The sequence below is a fragment of the Saccopteryx leptura genome, chromosome 6 (assembly GCF_036850995.1).
Source record: "Saccopteryx leptura isolate mSacLep1 chromosome 6, mSacLep1_pri_phased_curated, whole genome shotgun sequence".
In the NCBI taxonomy this organism is placed as follows: Eukaryota; Metazoa; Chordata; class Mammalia; order Chiroptera; family Emballonuridae; genus Saccopteryx; species Saccopteryx leptura.
The window spans coordinates 63998795-64021296 of NC_089508.1; the positions used below are offsets into that span (position 1 = coordinate 63998795).

General features: G+C 40.6%; 1 protein-coding gene across 1 annotated transcript in view; it reads left to right on the forward strand.

The window, feature by feature from the left end:
- Positions 1 to 22502, forward strand: part of DNAAF4 (dynein axonemal assembly factor 4) — a 44756-nt gene that overhangs the window by 11176 nt on the left and 11078 nt on the right. Inside the window, exons 4-6 of the mRNA XM_066341603.1 lie at positions 7183 to 7414; positions 14151 to 14296; positions 16850 to 16959. Coding sequence (XP_066197700.1) covers positions 7183 to 7414; positions 14151 to 14296; positions 16850 to 16959 — 488 coding nt within the window. The remainder of the gene's footprint in view (positions 1 to 7182; positions 7415 to 14150; positions 14297 to 16849; positions 16960 to 22502) is intronic.

A 22502-nucleotide genomic window follows, 5' to 3' on the forward strand; every position in this document is an offset into this window, starting at 1 on the left:
ACCTCTTTATGCCTCTACAAAACCTGCACATTTCTTTTGCAGATGAATTTTACACTTATTTATCAGGCTCCCTAAGATGTTCTCTTGTTATTCTGATTAGATTTACACTCACTAGACATTTGTTTGCAAAACATCAACATACTTGCAATATTGAGATTTTTCTCCAGGAACACGGCATTTATCTCCATTTCTTCAGACTACTTTATATCCCCAGCAAAATTACTTAACATGCATAGGACTTGCTTATATTTTGTTAAGCTTATTCTAGCTCAGGGATCAGGAAGCTTTGTGGCTGAGAGAGCCATGAACGCCACATATTTTAAAATGTAATTCCATGAGAGCCATACAACGACCCGTGTATATTATGCATTATCCAATAAAAATTTGGTGTTGTCCCAGAGGACAGCTGTGATTGGCTCCAGCCACCTGCAACCATGAACATGAGCGGTAGGAAATGAATGGATTGTAATACATGAGAATGTTTTATATTTTTAACGTTATTATTATTTTTTATTAAAGATTTGTCTGCGAGCCAGATGCAGCCATCAAAAGAGCCACATCTGGCTCGTGAGCCATATGTTCCCGACCCCTGTTCTAGCCTTTTAAAGATTTTTCTGGCAGTTACTAATGAACGATTTTTTTTCCACTGTATGTTTCTCGTTGTTCATTGGCAGTTTGTGGGTAAGTGAATTTCTTTTTTATGAGTGTTGAGCAAATGAGTTTGTAAAATTTGTGTTTTTTGAGTTTGCTCACTTTTATTGTTAAAAATGGCACCAGGCAGCGCCAGGTATGTGATCTGTGAAATTGCTAATTACCTTCCTGATTGGGAAGGACCATTGTTATGCTAATATTGGCTGGAGGAGGGGTTTTCATGCCAGAAAGTTTTAAAAGGAGAAGAAAGAGAAGGAGAGAGAGAAGCCAAGATGGGAGGAAGAGGGAAAGAAGCTAGTTTTGTGCAGAGAGGGTGCTGAGTAAGAAGCCATGTTGGCAGATGGGGAACCAGAGGTGAGGGGCTTTGAGACTGGTGGGCCTTTGATTCTAGGAAAAACCAGAGAAGATTCTCCTGGTTGTGGAACCAGAGAATGTGTCAATGGCTTTGGGAGCCCTGTGTGTTTGCTCGTCAGCCAGTACAAGTTCTTGAATAAAGGAATGGCCCACCATTTTTTGGCTCCACTGTTTCTTTGCCATCTGTCTGAATCTAGCGGGAACCTGCATGTGCACGGACACGACGGCGGTGCTTGAGCTTGCAATGAGTTTGTATAAGTTGATCTTGTAAGTGACTGCCTTGCTGAACTTACTTTTTAGTTATAATAGTTCGTCAGTTTGTTATTTTGGTTGTTTTAGGTAATCTACAATATTATTTGCAAATAATGTAAGTTCTATTTTCTTATAATCCATATTCATATTTCTTATTTTAAAAATTCTATTGTACAGGTTATCTCTAGGAAAAGAGGGAAATAGTAGGCATACTGGTCTTAGTGACATGGCTAGAAGTATTTCTAATGTTTCTCCATGAAATTAGACATCGTATGGGTTCTTCTAGAAAGCTACAAGTTTTTGTTATTTTCAGTATCAACTGATATTTTGGCATGTACTGAGGTCATGTTGTTTTTCTCTTTTGATTTCTTAATATACATGAGAAACACCCTATTTGATCAAGATGAATTATAATTTTAATATTTTCCTTAGTTCAGTATGCTAATATTTATGATTTTTACTATGAGATCGGTTAGTAAAGGACAGTGCCAGCCCTGGCTGGGCTGCTCAGTGGATGAAGTGTCCTCCCGGCACGCCGCAGTGTGGGTTTGTTCCCTCTCAGGGCACGTATGAGGAGTAATCAATGCATGCACAACTAAGTGGAACAACAAGTTGTTACTCCCCCTTCCTCTCTCCCTCCCCGTCTCTCAAATCAGTGGGGGGAAAAAAGAACAATAAATCTTTCATTCTAAATTTTAAAAAATATTTAAATTTTTAATTAATTAAAAGAAACATAGATATCACCTTTTTCAGGAATTGGGTTTAGAAGCTGCTCATTACTCTCCTGTTAAAGTTTCTGTCAATAGTACACTAATACCCTATACTTTATAGCATCTTTTTTTGAATAGTACAAAGGACTTAAAATGCAGTTTCTTCATGCATGGTGATTATTTTTCTGGCCTTCTGAGTTTTTGTTATTAAACATTCCTTTTTTCATGTGGTATGTTCCCCATATTACTTTTCTTTTTTTTTTTAATAAAAGAACTTGAAGGATTGTTTAACATTTGTCTGTCTCTGTTTTTCTTTGATATTATATAGTCTCTCTTTCCGTTTATCACAAGCTTTGTGGAATTACCTTCCTCGGGTTTTTCTCTTTCTAGTTCCTTCAGGCATACGCTCTGTGAAGACTTTTTTATTTCTTTTTAAGATTTTATTTATTTATTTTAGAGAGTAGAGAGAGAGAGAGAGAGATGGGGGGAGTAGCAGGAAGCATGAACTCCCATATGTGCCTTGACCAGGCAAGCCCAGGGATTTGAATCAGCCACCTCAGCATTCCAGGTTGAGGCATTATCCACTGCGCCACCACAGGTCAGACTGAAGCCTTTCTTGGTCCCTCCTCCTTCTACATTACTCCCTAGAGTTAGAGTCTAACTCTAACTGTTAGACTATTATTTTTTTGTCTCTAAGAAGCTTATTACAAACCATATATATATATATATATTTATAAAACAGAATTGTCCTGTTATTTTTGATTATACCAATAGCCTCATTTTTGTTAATGACTACTGTCTTAGCAGTTTTTTGTTGTTGTTTTTTTTGTATTTTTCTGAAGTTGGAAACGGGGAGAGACAGTCAGACAGACTTCCGCATGCGCCCGACCAGAATCCACCCGGCACGCCCACCAGGGGCGATGCTTTGCCCACCAGGGGGCGATGCTTTGCCCACCAGGGGGCGATGCTCTGCCCCTCCCAGGCGGTGCTCTGTTGCAACCAGAGCCACTCTAGCGCCTGGGGCAGAGGCCAAGGAGCCATCCCCAGCGCCCGGGCCATCTTTGCTCCAATGGAGCCTCGGCTGCGGGAGGGGAAGAGAGAGACAGAGAGGAAGGAGAGGGGAAGGGGAGGAGGGGTGGAGAAGCAGATGGGCGCTTCTCCTGTGTGCCCTGGTCGGGAATCGAACCCGGGACTTCTGCACACCAGGCCGAAGCTCTACCACTGAGCCAACCTGCCAGGGCCTCTTAGCAGTTTTAAAAACTTTACAAAATTCATTCCCCTTGCAGGGATTATGCGGGGTGGGGGTGTCTGACTTTTCGCATACTTTTCTTTTTTTGTTGTTTTTTTTTTTTTTGTATTTTTCTGAAGCTGGAAATGGGGAGAGACAGTCAGACAGACTCCCGCATGCGCCCGACCGGGATCCACCCGGCACGCCCACCAGGGGCGATGCTCTGCCCACCAGGAGGGGATGCTCTGCCCCTCCGGGGCGTTGCTCTGCCGCGACCAGAGCCCCTCTAGCGCCTGGGACAGAGGCCATCTTTGCTCCAATGGAGCCTTGGCTGCGGGAGGGGAAGAGAGAGACAGAGAGGAAGGAGGGGGGGTGGAGAAACAAATGGGCGCTTCTCCTATGTGCCCTGGCCGGGAATCGAACCCGGGTCCCCCGCACGCCAGGCCGATGCTCTACCTCTGAGCCAACCGGCCAGGGCCTTTTCGCATACTTTTCACTTCTTCCATGTGTTGGGAAAGAGAGGGAGGAAAGGAAAAGGGGCAAACCTGTGATTAAACTGGGTGAAGTTGTCGTCTTCTCCTTTCAGGTTGTGGCTGCCTCTGGCTCACACTGACTGTTTCATCATGCCCTGTTGTCAGGCATTAAAAGCTGGCTCACTGCTACATGCAGATTCTTTCTGGCCCAGCCTATTGGCAGCTCTCTGAACTTAGAACACATAGTAGTAATTAGCATCTTTTGTGCACAGTTTAGGCCTTAGGTATAATTCTGGGGCTACAGGAAACTCTTGTTCAATAATCTGTGAAATTTCTTTTACACGCAATTCAATAGGAATCATGCAGCTGTTACAGAGCACTTCTTCAGTACAGTTTTTATACTGATAATGTTAATTCTATATATATCCTAAAGAAATTCTGCCTCTAGGAAACTTGGTCCCAGCATGTCATTCTATTGCTGTGTCAGATATATTATTTTAATGTATATTAATTTACATTTAAATTAATGAAACAAGTAAAATTAAAAATCAGTTTCTCAGTCACAATAGCCACATCTTAAGTGCTTAATTAGCCACACGTGGTAGCAGCTACCGACTTGGATAGCATATAGAACATTACCATCATTGAAAAAAGTTCTGTTAAACATACATCACTGAGAATGAAACCTGCAGATTCTACTTGATAAAAAAAATGACAGCCAGATGGACACTTACAGCAGATGGCAAATGTACTTTCAGCTACCTGTGACATTAGCAAATTTCTAAAGCTCAACCACTAGAACACAGAAAACACCCAAGAGTTTTTTAATCACAGCCTATTATTGCATTTTTCTTAATAATCCAGTTAACTTCTTTAGACCAGTCCTTTTTATTTCCCAGTTCCTTGTATATTTGCTCCAAAAATATGTGTGAGGCCCTGTTTGGTTGGTCAGTGGATAGAGCATCGACCTGACGTGCAAACATCCCAGGTTCGATCCCCGGTCAGGGCCCACATGAGAAGCCACCATCTTCTCTTTTCCTCTCTCCCCTGTCTCTTTCTTTTCCCCTCTTTGCAGCCAGTGGCTTGGTTGGTCTGAGCATCAGCCCCAGACGGGGGTTGCTAGATGGATCCTGGTCTGGGCACATGCCAGAGTCTGTCTCTATCTTCTCTCCTCTCAGGTAAAAAAAAAAGTATGAGGAACTGCCATTTTTTTAAAATGTTTTAAACAGAAGCTGCATAGTCATCCTGATTCTATAACTTAACTAGTTTCATTGGACAAGTTGTTTTATATATCTGTACCTTAGATTCCTTATCATCAGTGAGTCTAATAATCTCTCTCAGTGTAGATATGATAATTAAGTGAGATAATTTGTGTCAGGCCTGTGATGGCACAGCGGATAAAGCATCGACCTGGAATGCTGAGGACACTGGTAGGAAACCCTGGGCTTGCCTGGTAAAGGCACATACAGGAAGCAACTGCTCTGAGTTGATGTGTCCTGCTTCTTCCCCATCTTTCTCTGTCTCTCTCTCTCTTTTATTCTCTCTCTCAAAATCAGTAAATAAAAAGAAATGAGATAATTTGTGTATTGGTACCATGGCATGTATAAAATGCTATTTAAATTTTTTCATTAAAGCAATGTAATTTCATAAAAAAAAGATAAAAGTTTATTAGATACTGCTTCTCTAGAGGATAGAGGTGAGAATTTTTGTTCTCTAGAAGATAGAGCTGAGAATATTTTAATTACCATAAGAAAGTCAGATACATAGAGTCAACCATATACACAAACCAGTTATTCTATTTCTTAGTTTTATTTCTTGCCCATATGAAGGAAGTTAGTGAAAGGGAGAAAGTTAGCATAACCCTGTGCCATAAACTTCTTTCTCTCTTTTAATTTTTTTTCTTTTATTAAGTAAGAGGCAGGGAGGCATAGACAGATTCTCTCATGTGCCCGTACCTGGATCCAGCCAGCAAGCCCCCTACCAGGTGATGCTCTGCCCATCTGTGGCCCCTGCTTTGTTGCTCTACAATAAAGCTATTTTAGTGCCTGAGGTGAGGCCACGGAGCCATTCTCAGCACCCAGGGGCCAAACTGTTTGAGCCATGGCTACAGGCAGGAAAGAGAGAGAGAAGAGAGAGGAGAGAGAGAGAGAGAAGGGAGAGGGGTGGAGAAGCAGATGGTCGCTTCTCCTGTGCACCCTGACTGGCAATCGAACTTGGGACTTCCACACGCCGGGCCAACACTCTACTGCTGAGCCCACTGGCCAGGGCCATGTACTGCTTTCAAACTTATCTAATGTTTAGCTTTTCACATGGAAGTTTTAAGTAACAGTTATGGCAAGCATAGTTGGCAATGGGATTCAAAGTTCAAACATTTTCACCTACCAGAGACAAATTCCTTAGTTTGTCCTCCCTATTTTCTTAATATTCCCTCATTCCTTAGGTGAGGTTGGCACAATTTCAGTCATAAGACAAGGTAAGACTACCTAACCAGTGATGATACAGTGGATAGAGCATTGACCTGGGATGCTGCAGACCCAGGTTCAATACCCTGAGGTCGCCAGCTTGAGCATAGACTTATCAACATGATCCCAAGATCGCTGGCTTGAGCCCAAAGGTCACTGGCTTGAAGCCCAAGGTGGCTGGATTGAGCCTAAGGTTGCTGGCTTGAGCAAGGGGTCACTGGCTCGGTTTGAGCCTCCAGGTCAAGGCATGTATGAGAAGCAATTAATGAACAACTAAAGTGACACAACTATGAGTTGATGCTTCTCATCCCTCTCCCTTCCTGTTTCTCTCTCTCTCTCTCTCTCTCTCTCTCTCTCTCTCAAAAAAGAAAAAAAAAAAAGACAAGGTAAGACTGGCACAAGTAAAAGGTGAAAATCTCTGTGTGTGTGTGTGTGTGTGTGTGTGTGTGTGTGTGTGTATGTGTGTGTGTGTGTGTGTTTAGGTTTTGGGCAAAGTGACTTGACTTTGGGAAATTTTTTTTTTTCACCAAGACCTTAGATATTATCTAAATCAGTGTTTTTCAGCTGCCTTCCATAGAATGACCCACCAGAAATTTTGTGCTGTTCTGTGAAAGAGTTAACCACCCTGATGTTGTATGAAGATTACAGACCTGATGATCTTAGATTTGCTTGTGCTCAGGGTGATTTCTACCTTAGCAATCCCTGAAATAATTCTGTTTTCATCGTTCCCAAGTGTAAAAAAGGTTGAAAACCACTGATCTATGTGAATTCCTGCCCATATTTTACATATGATTAAGCTGAGGCTACAGAAAGTGATTGTCTAAGAGTATATCAATAGTTAATGGTAAATCTGAACTAAAACCTGTATTTCATGATACCCAAATCACTGGGCATTTTGCTAAATTTATCAATTCCATTTAATGCTTTATTCACTAGTAATTATTGCTGCAGATACAATAACAGGAGTGTAGAGGTTATTATAATGAACTTATTATTTTTAAAATGTTACTTTTTATCTATTTTTAAAGTTTTGATAATTGTAATTTTTACAGATTGAAGAAGAAGAAAGGGAAAAAATAGAAAATATGAAAGAAAATGAACGGATAAAAGCAACTAAAGAATTAGAAGCCTGGAAAAAACATCAAAAAAAAGCTGAAGAACAAAAAAGAATTCAGAGAGAAGAGAAGTTATATCAACAAGAAAAGCAAATAGAAGAAGAGGGGAAAAAATTAAAACATAAAAGTCTTACTAGAAATTCAACATCTAGAATTCTTGCCACAAAAGGTATAATGATACCTGGGAAACTGAGTCCTGGTGGTGAAGTATATGGGTCACATTTGTTGTAGTCACTGTCATCTGTTTACAGTATTAGGTCATTATTTTGGCATATTGAGATTAAGTATTAATATTACAATAGAAAGACGAAGGTGAAAGACGTATTTTTTTTTTCTTTAGGAAGAAGTGCTTTTATAATAAAATGAGCAAGTATTCAGTGTTGTTTTTCCTTGTATGCTTCCTTTGGAAATTTATGCGGGTGTTATTAAGTATGTATTTAACTCATGCCCAAAAGACTTGGACTGCCAGTGCCAGGAACACACATTTATTTCTTTAATGATACGAAACTAGAAATTTTATTAAAGGACTTTTTTCTCCCACAACTCAGGAAAATGAGTACTATTAAGCAAACAGTCTTAAGCAAACAAGGGTTCTTCTGGCCTTTGATCCTGATGTGTTCAAAAATAGTTAAAAAAACATATTTAACTTGTTTTTCATTGATCTGAAAGAGAGAGAGAGAGGAAGGGAGGAGGGGAGAAAGTGAGAGAGAGAGGCAGAAGCACCAACTCATTGTTCCACTTAGTTGTTCCATTTAGCTGTGCACTCATTGGTTGCTTCTTGTATGTGCCCTAACTGGGGATCAAACCCGCAACCTTGGGGTACTGGGTCAACACTTTTATCCACTGAGCCACCCAGCCAAGGCAAAAACATAATTCTTTATTAAAAGCTAAGAATTTGATTTTTTCTCATCTTAGATTATGAAACTTTGGTTTGTGTATATTTAGCAAATGGACATGTTTTACTAGACACTGTGTAATAGTAATAATAATTAATATTTATTAGTGATCACTCTATGCCAGGTGACTATTACTGGATCACTCAATCTTCACAACACTTTGTGATAAGTGCTGCTATTCTTTTGTTTTGTTTTATTTTAGGTGGGTTTTTTTTTTTTGGTGAAAGAGATGGGGAGGGAGAGACAGACAGGGACAGATGGACAGGAAGGGAGAGAGATGAGAAGCATCAACTCATAGTTGCACCACCTTAGTTGTTCATTGATTGCTTTCTCATATGTGCCTTGACCAGGGGGCTCTAGATGAGCCAGTGACCCCTTGCTCGAGCCATCAGTCTTGGGCTCAATCCAGTGACCTTAGGCTTCAAGCCAGCAACCATGGGGTCATGTCTTTGGTCCCATGCACAAGCCAGTGACCCTGCACTTAAGCTGGGTGAGCCTGTGCTGAACCCAGCAAGCTCAGGGTTTCGACCCTGGGTCCTCAGCATCCCAGGCTGATGTTCTATCTACTATGCCACCATCTGGTCAGGCATCTGCTATTTTTATTTTAAAGGAAAAAGTTGTTCAGAAATGTTAGACAAATACCCAATAATTAAGTCTTTGGGGTTTGAATGTAGATCTCTCTGTATCTGAAACCTATGTTCTTTCTACTCAGCTACATGTCATTACTACTTTAGCAGTTAAGTCTAGTATATTGAAAAGTCATTTAGAGTGAATATTAAGCAGTAAAATTTTTCTAAGTCAGAAGAGGGAAGATAGAGAGACACACTCCCACATACACCCCAACCAGGATCCACCCGGCAACCTCATCTGGGGCTGATGCTCTGCCCATCCTGGGCCATGCTCTCAACCAAGCTATTTTTAGCACCTGAGGCAGAAGCTCCACAGAGCCATCCTCAGTGCGTGGGGCGAAGTGTTTGAATCAATTGAGCCATGGCTTCAGGAGGGGGAGAGAGAGAGAGAAGGGGGGAGAAGTAGATGGTTGCTTCTCCTGTGTGCCTTGACTGGGAATTGAACCTGGGACTTCCACCCACTGTGTTGATGCTCTACCACTGAGCCAACAGGCCAGGGCCTAAATCCATATATTTTATTGTGACTTAATATTGATATGCAAGTTGACTACCATAATACATCCTTCTTCAATATTATTTCAGCAAAATATTGATACCCCAGCAGTGATTTTCAACCTTTGTTTCTCACGCACTCATAAACTAATTACTAAAGAAAAAGGGGCCCTGACCTCTTCTTCTTTAGTAACTAATTTATTTGTGCCATGAGATGAAAATGGTTGTATTTAGTCAGGGGCACTGACCTTAGTAATTAGTGTGTGTTTGTGCCATGAAAAGAAAAGGTTGAAAATCACTGAACTAGAGTATATGAAAACATTTCCTTCCATATTTCAAATACTGCTAAACAAATTGAATGTTTTCAAATACTATTGGAACCCAAACCCACTTTTATAGATAAGAAGTATCCTCAAGATCTTGATCATGCTGACTTTTACACAGCGTAGTCCAATTTAATAGTATTTTACAAATGATTTTTTATGTTTATGTTCATATTGAGATTCACTTACATTTTTCCTTCCTCATACCACCCTTATCTGGATTTGATACCATATTACACCCTATAAATTATTAAGCTTCTTTCTTTTTCTGTTCTTTGAAATAATTTGGTTATACTATATGCAATACCTGTTGCTTGAAGGTTTAGTAAAACTACTGCTAACACTGTCTAGGTATGGATTATTTATGGAAGTACATTTAGTTTCTATAATAGTTACTGGTTATTTAGATTTTCAATTTCTTCAAGTCAATTTTGGTCATTTGTTTTTTAGGAAATTGTGCTTTTCAAAGTTTTTTTTTTTTTAATGTTCTTATTGATTGATTTTAGACAGAGAAGAAGGAGGGGAGAGACAGGAACATATAGTAGATCTGTTCCTCTGTGTGCCCTGATTGGAGATCAACCGGTAACCTCTGCGCTTTGGGATGAAGCTCAAAACAACCGAGCCTCCGGCCAGGGCACTTTTCAAATTTATTGGCGTAAAGTTTCTCTTTTTTCCTTATCTCGTCTCTATAATTATATCTTTTCTTTTTCCCTAATGCTATTTTATTTTTCCTTGACCAACTATTATAACATTTTTTAGATTTTCTTAGTCTGTTCAAAAAATGTTTTTGGTTTCATTGATCCTTTCTATTGTTTCTTTTTTTCTATTCCCTTAACTTCTGGTTTTGATTTTATGTTGCTTCTTCTTTTGGGGCTTTCTCTGTTCTTTGTTCAACTTGTTTTCATTAATTACTTAATCTTTTAATACATGCATATGAAGTTATTTTTTCTCTTAGGTACTATGTTAATACATTCGCCAAGTCTTGAAATCTTGTGTTTTGTTGTCATTTAGTTGCAAATATTTTGTAACTCATTATGATTTTTTCTTTGGCCCTTGAATTATTTGAAAGAATTTTTTTTTTTAGTTTCCTAATGTATAGAATTATTAGTATGGTAGTCTGAAGTTATATACTTAATTTTTACATTTTATTTTATTTTCCTTCTCTTGTATTAACATTTAAAATCTTATTTGCAACATTTCTTTGTGCATTCACTACTGGTTTTTTGGGGGTTTTTGTTTTTGTTTTTTACAGAGACAGAGAGAGAGTCAGAGAGAGGGATAGATAGGGACAGACAGACAGGGATGGAGAGAGATGAGAAGCATCAATCATCAGTTTTTCGTTGCAACACCTTAGTTGTTCATTGATTGCTTTCTCATATGTGCCTTGACCACAGGCCTTCAGTAGACCAAGCAACCCCTTGCTCGAGCCAGCAACCTTGAGTCCAAGCTGGTGAACTTTGCTCAAACCAGATGAGCCCACGCTCAAGCTAGCGTCCTCAGGGTCTCAAACCTGAGTCTTCCACATCCCAGTCCGATGCTCTATCCACTGCATCACTGCCTGGTCAGGCTTCACTATTTTTTAAAACTCATTTGGTTTTCATCTTTGAGTCCAAGATGAATGCTGTATCTGGCTTTTTTTTTTTTTTTAGATTCACCTGTAAGATAATGATCCAAATGATCATCTTTCTGGAATTTATTTTATTTTAGTGAGAGAGAGACAGACAGGAAAGGAGAGAGATGAGAATCATCAACTTGTAGTGTGGCACCTTAGTTGTTCATTGATTGCTTCTCATATGTGCCTTAACCAGGGGGCTCAGGCTAAGCCAATGACCCCTTGCTCAGCCAGCGACCTTGGGCTCACACCAGCAATCTTGGGCTCATGACAGTGATCTTGGGCTTCAAGCCAGTGACCTTTGGCCTCAAGCCAGTGTCCCCATGTTCAAGTTGGTGAGTCTGTGCTCAAGCTGAATGAGCCCATGCTCTAACTGGCGACCTAAGGGTTTCGAATCTAGAACCAGCGTATCCCAGGTCAATGCTCTATCCACTGCGCCACCAGTGACCAGGCAAGCTTGAATTTAATTTTTATTTTATTTTATACAATGTGTAGACAATTTCCTGTTCTCTGCATTTAGAAGTATAAACAATATAACTGTCAATTTTATAATTTTTTATAATTATGATGTACCATATTTCCCCATATATAAGATGCTTCCATGTGTAAGATGCACCTTAATTTGGGGGCTCAAAATTTGAAAAAAATGTATTACATAAAGTTATTGAACTCAAGTTTTATTCATCATAAAATTCATACAACTCGCCTGACCAGGTGGTGGCGCAGTGGATAGAGCATCAGACTGGGATGTGGAGGACCCAGGTTCGAGACCCCAAGGTTGCCAGCTTGAGTGCAGGCTCATCTGGTTTGAGCAACGCTCACCAGCTTAAGCCCAAGGTCGCTGGCTCGAGCAAGGGATAACTTGGTCTGCTGTAGCCCCCTGGTCAAGGCACATATGAGAAATCAATCAATGAACAACTAAGGAGACACAATGAAGAATTGATGTTTCTCATCTCTCTCCCTTCCTGTCTATCTGTCCCTATCTGTCCCTCCCTCTGACTCTCTCTGTCTCTCTCTCTCTCACACACACACACACACACACACACACACATACATTCATACAACTCGCCTGACCTGTGGTGGCGCAGTGGATAAAGCGTCGACCTGGAAATGCTGAGGTCACCGGTTTGAAACCCTGGGCTTGCCTGGTCAAGAGGCACATATGGGAGTTAATGCTTCCAGCTCCTCCCCACCTTCTCTTTCTCTGTCTCTCTCTCCTCTCTCTCTCCCTCTCTGTCTCTCTCTCTCTCCCTTTCTCTCTCCTATTTAAAATGAATAAATAAAATTAAAAAAATTAAAATTAAAGAAAAAAAATTCATACAACTCATCACTGTCAAAACTCCCATCCATTACCTTGTCCTCATCTGTGTGATGACAAATCACTTTCTTCAACAATAAGCTCAAAAACAAGCGCGAAAAAGCGGGAAATGCAAGTAAAAAAATCTACAGCCACTGTATAAGACACACCCAGTTTATAGTCCCCAAATTTTTCAAAAATGGGTGCATCTTATACATGGGGAAATATGGTAACTTTTTCCTATCCTTAAAACATTGAAAATAAACTCTTTATGTGCAATAAAAAACAAACCCGTTTTTGTCTCAGGTTTGACACATAACCATACGTAATCTTAAGGGAGGCTGGATGATGTAGAGTCTAGCTTTAATATAGTCATGTGCCTAGCTCAGAACTCAAATTCTGTTACTTAAAGAAAGAGGCAAGAATGGCTAGGAAGATAGCAGTCCTATTAGCTAACACACCACCTCTACTTCCTTAAACTATAGCAGGGGTCGGAAATTTTTTTGGCTGAGAGAGCCATGAACACCACATATTTTAAAATGTAATTCCGTGAGAGCCATACAACAACCTGTGTACGTTATGCATGATCCAATAAAAATTTGGTGTTGTCCCAGAGGACAGCTGTGATTGGCTCCAGCCACCCACAACCATGTACATGAGCGGTAGGAAATGAATGGATTATAATACATGAGAATGTTTTATATTTTTAACGTTATTATTTTTTTATTAAAGATTTGTCTGCGAGCCAGATGCAGCCATCAAAAGAGCCACATCTGGCTCGCGAGCCATAGGTTCCCAACCCCTGAACTATAGCAATATTGGAGGGTATAAAAGTCTTTCAGCCATCAAGAGAGAGCTAATGAGAACCTTAATCACCTCTGCTTAACAGTCATTATATCTCATTACCTTTATAGAAATGTATAGCTTTTCTGTATTACTCTTTGCATGTTCTCATTAGCTTTGCCTACGTGCCTTTCTCTAGAGCTGATGTAGAGTTGCCTCGAGTGCCTAGCCCTGTAGTGAATGTAAATTAGACATCGTGTGGTTTATTAAAGAGAGCCCTAGAAAAGTAGCTGGGGTCACTGATTAAAGAACAGATAATTAGCTGCCTTATTTTCAGCGATGGATTTTACATTCCTTCTTATAGAAAGTATCATTGGTTTATTTATGTAGGATTATAGAAGTAGTTTTGATGTCTAATTTCTTTAAAAGTCAGTTTAAGCCTGACCTGTGGTGGCACAGTGGATAAAGCATTGACCTGGAATGCTGAGGTCGTCAGTTCGAAACTCTGGCTTTGCCCAGTCAAAGAGGCACATACAGGCAGCAACTATTAGGAGTAGATGCTTCCCACTTCTCCCCTTCCCCAGCATTTAAAAATCAATCAATAAAAATAAGTCAGTTTGAGGCCCAGGCTGGTTAGCTCAGTTAGAGCATTGTCCCAGAATGACAAGACTGCAGGTTTGATCCTCCATCAAGGCACACACAGGAAGTGCTCAGTGAATGCACAGCTGAGTGGATCAACAAATGAATGTGTCCATTTCTCTCTTTCTCACTGCCTTTTCCCTTCCTCTGTCTCTCTAAAATCAATCAATTTTTAAAAAGTCAGTTTGACTGTTAACTAGAAAATGAGAAATAAATAACATATTGTTTTTGAAGGGAGAAACTCAGAAAACATGTTTTCTGAGAAGTTAAAGGAAGACAGCATTCCCGCTCCTCGCTCTGTTGGCAGTATTAAAATCAGCTTTACACCTCGAGTATTCCCAACTGCTCTCCGGGAGTCACTAGTAGCAGAGGAAGAGGAGGTAGGTGTACTTGCTGTTAGTTCAACAATGCCCACAATGAAAATATTTTTTGTTTCATCTATTGAAAACAAATACTGGGTCTGAATTTTTTTCCTTGTTTTTTGTTGTTGTTTTGTGAGTTGTTTTTGTTATTATTGTTGTTTTTTAGCCAGAGAGACAGAGAGAGGGACAGACAGACAGGAAGGGAGAGAGATGAGAACCATCCATTCTTTGTTGCTGCACCTTAGTTGTTCAATGATTGCTTTCTCATATGTGCCTTGACCGAGGGGGGGCAGGCTACAGCAGAGCCAGTGACCCCTTGCTCAAGCCAGTGACCTATAGGCTTAAACCAGCAACAATGAGGTCATGTCTATAATCCCACGCTCAAGCCAGTGACCCTGAGCTCAAGCTGGTGAGCCCATGCTCAAGCCAGATGGGCCCCTGTTCAAGCTGGTGACCTTGGGGTTTCGAGCCTGGGCCTTCTGTGTCCCAGGCCAATCCTCTATCCAGTGCACCACTGCCTGGTCAGGCTGTTATGTGAGTTTTTAAGTGTTTATTAAACTAAAGGTATTACTTCATGAATGTGTTTTAGTGTTTTCTTATGAGAAAAATATATTCTGCAGGATTATGTTTTTTACTTCAGAATGCTGATGAGAGAACACTGATTTAATATGCGGTAGTCTTGCTTATTCCAGGAGACAAACTGTTCATTTACTATTTATTTCATCAAATACATCATTTTTCCCCCAGAGACAGAGAGTCAGAGAGAGGGATAGACAGGGATAGACAGACAGACAGGAATGGAAAGATGAGAAGCATCGATCATTAGTTTTTCGTTGCACATTGCGACACCTTAGTTGTTCATTGATTGCTTTCTCAAATGTGCCTTGACCACGGGCCTTCAGCAGACTGAGTAACCCCTTTGCTCTAGCCAGTGACCTTGGGTCCAAGCTGGTGAGCTTTTGCTCAAACCAGATAAGCCCGTGCTCAAGCTGGCGACCTCAGGGTCTCGAACCTGGGTCCTCAGCATCCCAGTCTGATGCTCTATCCACTGCCCCACCGCCTGGTCAGGCAAATACATCATTTTATATAATAGATTTGTAAACTTTGAATCAGTTTATGTTACAAGAACAGATTTGGAAATTTATTATTAACATATTATTACAATTAACTATTAATATCAGGTATTCTAATGTTTGATGCTTTGGAATTAATATATTTTATTCATTTATAAATTCCTGAGCTTTGTGATTTTAAATATTATAGCTTTAGTTATATAAGCACTAACAAAAACATTTTTTTACAGTAAGACAATTTATAAATATTAATTTTTTATTAAATATTTTATTTTATATTATAAAATATTAAAATTATAAAAAAATTTCAATATAGGAGAATATAAACAATAAAAATAAAATAAATGCATGAACTTCCAAATTTAGATAAAATCTGGACTAGACATTTTTTTTTTTTTTTTTCATTTTTCTGAAGCTGGAAACAGGGAGAGACAGTCAGACAGACTCCCGCATACGCCCGACCGGGATCCACCCGGCACGCCCACCAGGGGTGACACTCTCCCCACCAGGGGGCGATGCTCTGCCCATCCTGGGCGTCGCCATGTTGCGACCAGAGCCACTCTAGCGCCTGAGGCAGAGGCCACAGAGCCATCCCCAGCGCCCGGGCCATCTTTGCTCCAATGGAGCCTTGGCTGTGGGAGGGGAAGAGAGAGACAGAGAGGAAAGCGCGGCGGAGGGGTGGAGAAGCAAATGGGCGCTTCTCCTCTGTGCCCTGGCCGGGAATTGAACCTGGGTCCTCCACACGCTAGGCCGACGCTCTACCGCTGAGCCAACCGGCCAGGGCCTGGACTAGACATTTTTATACATTTAATCTTAAGCAGATAGTAAAGTTAAAAAACATTTCTTTAATTAATTTATTTAGTTTAGAGAGAGTAAGGAAGGGAGAGAGAGAGAAACAGAGAGAGAGGGAAATATCAATTTTGTTTTGCATTCATTGGTTGATTTTTGTATGTGCCCTGACCAGGGATTGAACCTGTAACCTTGTTGTATCAGGACGATATAACTTTCTAACCAAGTGAACTACTCAGCCGGTGCAAAAAAATTTTTTTTAATGAGTAAAAACTGGAGGTCTAAAATCAACTTCTTCAAGTACTATATTTGTCTGTTCAGGCTGCTATAATAAAATATCATAGACTGGGTGGCTTTAACAGCAGACATTTATTTCACAGTTCTGGAGGCGGAAAGTCCAAGATCAGGGTGCTTGGGTGTGGGGGTGTGGATGGAAGAACATGCATTCTGGTTTCTTCCCCTTTTATAAGGACAGCTATCATGCAGCCTCATGACCTCATCTGAATCTAATTGTTTCCCAATGGCCCCACCTCCAGATATCATCATATTGGTGGTTATGACTTTAACATATGAATTTTGGGAGACACAAAGATTCAGTCCATAAAAACTAGCATTCTGTTTTACATTGGAAGATGAAAAATCTAAAAGTAACTTAATTACAATACAGTAGGACCTTTGTGTCCTTCATTAGACTTCATTCTCATTTCAGTGGCTACACAAACAAGCAGAGGCAAGAAGAGCCATGAATACTGATATACCTGAACTTAATGATTTAAAGGAAGAAGAAAAAAACCCAGAATGGTTGAAGGATAAAGGGAAGTAAGTTGTTTGAACTCTGTCCATGAGATTTATGATAAATTTATGTATCCATTAGTGTTCTCACATTTCCCAGATATTTTGACATATATGTTTGTGTGGTTGTAGGGGAGATGTAATGCAAATAAGCAAATTAGGTAACAAGGCCTTTATAGTAAAAAGTTAGATCATATAGCAAGTAAGTATGGCAATTAAAAATAGAAGACAATGTAAGATTGAAGATTTAGTATAGAGGGGAAGTTGGCAGAACAGAAAGTTCTGGTCAGTAGCTGGGATTCCAGAATTTGATAGTCCTGAGGTAGTACAGTTCAGGTGATGACAGAATCCAAGGTTTGGCCCTGGGAGTGGGTAGTGAAAGTAAAGTTGAAGGGAAGGTGAGTTGAGTTAAGAAGGAGTTCCAGGTATTTCAAGACTAAATTGATTAATGTGTTATATAGATAAAACTTAGAATTTTCTGGAATTATGGCAGAAGTTGGGATGGAGACAAATCCTGGGAACTAGGTTTCAAAACCCTCAATGAATAAAAAGAAAAAGTGATTTTAAAAGGCCAGCAAGGCCTTGGCCAGTTGGCTCAGTGGTAGAGCGTCGGCCTGGCGTGTGGAAGTCCCGGGTTCGATTCCCGGCCAGGGCACACAGGAGAGGCACCCATCTGCTTCTCCACCCCTCCCCCTCTCCTTCCTCTCTGTCTCTCTCTTCCTCTCCTGCAGCTGAGGCTCCATTGGAGCAAAGATGGCCCAGGCGCTGGGGATGGCTCCTTGGCCTCTGCCCCAGGCACTAGAGTGGCTCTAGTCGCGACAGAGCAACCCCCCGGGTGGGCAGAGCATCGCCCCCTGGTGGGCGTGCCGGGTGGATCCCGGTCGGGCGCATGCAGGAGTCTGTCTGACTGCCTCCCTGTTTCCAGCTTCAGAAAAATACAAAAAGAAAAAAAAAAAGAAAGAAAGAAAAAGCCAGCAAGGCCCTGGCTGGTTGGCTCCGTGGATAGAGTCAGCTCATTGTATGGACTTCCTGGGTTCAATTTCTGCTCAGGGCACACAAGAGAAGTGAAGTGACCATCTGCTTCTCTCCCCCTTCTGCTCCCTCTTATCTTTCTCTTCCCTGCCGGCCTGCAGCCTGTGGCTTGATTGATTCAAGTGTTGGCCCCAGACACTGAGGATGGCTTGGTTAATTTGAGCATCGGCACCGGACGGGTTTACCGGGAATCCCAGAGGATGATGATTTTTACATATAGGGAGAGCTATTGCTAAATGAGTCTGAAGAATGCCAGTTCCTGTGGTCCTTGTGCCTTATGTAGGGAGGTGTGTGTTGGGTGAGGGGGTGACAGAGATAGCTCCACCCTCCAGGCAGAGTCAGGTTTGTTTTAGAAAGCATTTGGTGGAAAATTTGAGGGTATAGGGAAGATTTGGGATGGAAGGTGGAGTCAATATAGCAGAAACAGGAGTAAGAAAGTGTAAAGGAAAAAAAAGTGAAAGGAAGAGAAGGGGATGAGAGTAGCAAAGGCCAGCAAATAGGGACTTTAAGTTGAGGACAAAGGAGAAGCATGTTTTTTGATCAGTGGCCAACAGCGTTGTGGACATGGTAAGAAAGTTCTTTGGCGCAAGGTGTTAGGGTGCTGGGACTGGCAAAAGGTTCTACAGTGTCAGACTGATCTTATTTCTAATATGTACTAGTGATGTGATTTGGATTTAAGAGTAAAAAGACAGATAAGATGAATGAGCCAAGGTTGGAATTTTGACTGACAAGCACAGCAAAAGACGTGTGTGTGTGTGTGTGTGTGTGTGTGTGTGTGTGTGTGTGTGTGTGTGTGTGAGAGAGAGAGAGAGAGAGAGACTAAATATAAAATTGACTGCTAGTGAAAACAATAACCAAGTACAGCCTACTGCAAAAGTGTTCTTGGTGGCAGGCAGCCATAACTGGTACATTGTAATTACTTTAGTGTCTTTTCTTTTTGTACCATTTTGCCTTACAGTATTCAATTAGGTAGAAAAAGAAAGTGAAGCAAAATAAGAGAGTTAAAAATGAGGAGAGATGGAAGTAAACTTAGTAACTAATGACCCCCAGAAAAACAGAGTAAAGTACAGTTAATCATAATGCCAAGTACAAACAGATGAAAGGTAAGGTAAGAATTGTTAGAGAGAAGTGTATCCTCTCTAGCAATGAAATGCAGTACAAAAGATAGAAACAGATATAATAGAACTGATACAGGAGCAATGTGTTACATTTAAGCCAGAGGATGAAATACTTTAATCTCCAGAGGCTTTGTTTTATGGTAGCCTTCTACATTTACATAAGAAAAGCAGTCCTGTGGTCCTCATTGTGCTGCCCTTTCAGGAAAGGGTGGAGGTAGACACAGAAAAAATTATGTAGAAGATTATATGTATTCAAAAAGAAGCTCCTAGAAAAAGCTTTAAATGTCAAATCTACTTTGCGGGAAAATACATAATCTTAAGAAATATTATTTGCTCACAAAAGCATTTAACCTTTTCCAATTGACACTATGTACCAGATAGCTTTTTACTGAGAACGTCTCACATAAAGCAGAGTCTAGGTGCTCTTATTTAGACATGTGCAGGGTATGATGTTATCTAACAGCCTTATGTGACTCAGAATCTGTAAATAACTTTAATTGCTACCCTTCCAGACACTTGTAATCATATAAAGTAGATGGACCATTGTTCTGTCCCACTGACAAAAAAATCAAGATTTTTAGCATTTCTTTTAACTAACCCTACCTTAACCCCAGACTTTAAGTCCCTTCTTCCCTCACACTCGGACCACTAGAATCACATCTGCATACCTGACCCTGTACAGCAAATTCTAATGTTAGATGGTAGGGAATTAAGGATGTACATAACTCTACAGTGTAGCACCCAGCACTGTAGTACTGTTGCTGCATAATATCACCTACCCTAGTTCTAGTGTCTGAATTTTCTTTTTATTCTCTTGGCCAGGTGCCAGATTTTATAACCTGACATATACATCAGTCCTTTTAAGAGTGAGGCTCTGCTTTACTTTTCCTCTTGCCCCTCAGGTTAATTCTGCTTCTGAACTCCAATTTTGTGTATAGCACCCTGCCATTTGCTAACAGACTAACCTAGTGCCAGCTTGTCTGAATATCCGTATGCTTGCTGTTTCTGAATTTTCTCTAGATGGATTCTGTTTTCCTGTCTGGATGTCCTTTTACTTTGTGTCAGACTTTTCTTTTCTTTTCTTTTCTTTTTTTTTTTTTTTTTTTTTTGAGAGACAGAAACATGGGGCTGTAATTGTATGTGCCCTAACTGGGGAATTGAACCAGCAACCTCCACACTCTAGGACAACACTTCAACCAACTGAGCTATCCGTCTAGGGCTTAATTTTTTTTCCTTTTTTAGAGACAGAGAGAATAAGGGAGAGAGAGGAAAGGGGGAAAGGAAGCATTCATTTGTTGTTTCACTCAGTCTTGCATTCATTGGTTGCTTCCCATGTGTGCCCTGACTGGGGATCGAACCCACAACCTTGTCATTTCGGGGCAACACTCTTAACCAACTGAGCTAACCAGCCAGGGCCATGTTGGACTTTTTAAAAACCAAATTTATTGGGGTAACACTGATTAATAATATTATATAATTTTCAAGTGTACATTATAATTTGACATCTGTACACTCTATTGCTTGCTTACCATCCATGTCTAGTTTCTCTCATGTTGGACTTTCTGATGCTGATTGTTGACCAACTGTTAATATCTTCTCCCAATACAGCATACAATTCTACTTGCCAAATTGAATTTCTATTTTTTAATTTTTAATTTGTTTTTATTTTTATTTTTTCTTGTATTTTTTTTTAAGTGAGAAGCTGTGAGACAGAGAGAGAGACTCCCATATACACCTGATTGGGATCCACCCGGGCATGCCCACTAAGTGGCGATGCTCTCCCCATTTGGGGCGTTGCTCCATTGTAACCGGAACCATTCTAGCACCTGAGCCAGAGGCCATCCTCAGCGCCTGGGCCAACTTTGCTCCAGTGGAGCCTTGGCTGCGGGAGGGGAAGAGAGAGATAGAGAGAAAGGAGAGGGGGAAGGGTGGAGAAGCAGATGGGCACTTCTTCTGTGTGCTCTGGCCGGGAATTGAACCCAGGACATCCACACGCTGAGCCAACACTCTAGCACTGAGCCATCCACCAGGGCTAATTTTTAAAATTTTTTTATTTATTGATTTCAGCGAGAGAGGAAGGGAGAGTGAGACAGGAACATTGAGTTGTTCCTGTATGGACCCTGATTGGGGATTGAACCAGAAACCCCTGAGCTTCGAAATGATGCTCTAACAAACTGAGCTATGTGGCCAGAGCTTCTTTTGGCATTTAAAAAATGTTATTTATTGATTTTAGAGAGAAAAAGGGGGGGGGGGAGAGAAACATTAATTTGTTTTTCCACTTATTTATGTATGCATTGGTTGATTCTTGCATGTGCTCTAACTGGGGATCAAACTGCAACCTTGGTGTATTGGGACAATGCTCTAACCAACTGAGCTACCCAGCCTGGGACAAATTGAATATTTTTGTACAGTGGTACCTTGAGATACGAATTTAATTCGTTCTGTAACCGAACTCGTAGGTCAGTCAACTCATATATCAAACTGCTGATACTAGACCTGTGCGCCAACTAGCGGCAGCTTCCCGAATCATGACTTGTATCTCGGAATTTTGCTTGGATCTTGAACAAAAATATGGATCGAGTCACAGCTCATATCTTAAAAAACTCATATGTTGGTCTGTTTGTATCTCAAGGTACCACTGTAATCCTTTGGTTTGGGTCCATGCCCTGGGAATAACTATAATGGGTTCACTACCACAGTTTAATGGATGCTGGCAGAACACAGGAGACTCATGGGTCAGAGACAAAGGATTTTATTATTTAAGGCAGAGCAAGCAATGTGAGCTTCATTCATGTTGGTTCCCTTTGCCCCTCAAGTCTCACATGGCCAATTCAGAGGTGGGCCCAGATGGATGCTATGCACACAGTAAGTTTGCACTATAGCTGAGAAGACCACCCTTAAGGAATACAATTTTTTATAAGATTTCAAGCAAACCTGTCCAACTTTGCCTTGCAGAGAGATATTGTCTTTATTATACTGAGCAGCAAACAAATCTGCTCTTTGCACCAGTGGGAACACTATTTTTGTCTTTCAAGTTGTGTACTATTCCTGGCCAGGTAGCTCAGTTGGTTAGAGTGTTGTCCCAATACTCCAAAGTTGTAGGTTTAACCCCCTGTCAGGGCACATACAACAATCAACCAAGAATGCATTAATAAGTGAAACAACAAATCAGTATTTCTCTGTCTCTCTCCTTTTCTCTTTCAAATCAATATATAAGAATAAATAAAAATAATGACTGTGTGCCATACAAACATCTTTGAAAAGATAGTCCCAAACAAAATCTGTCAGTGGATCTGACATAAGACTTGCAGGAGACCCACTGAGAACTGTCTCCCAGCAGCACCTTGTACCTGACCACTCCTAGTGCAGATCTGCCAAATCCACCTTGTTTTGCTGCATTTTTGTTTTATTTTTTTATTG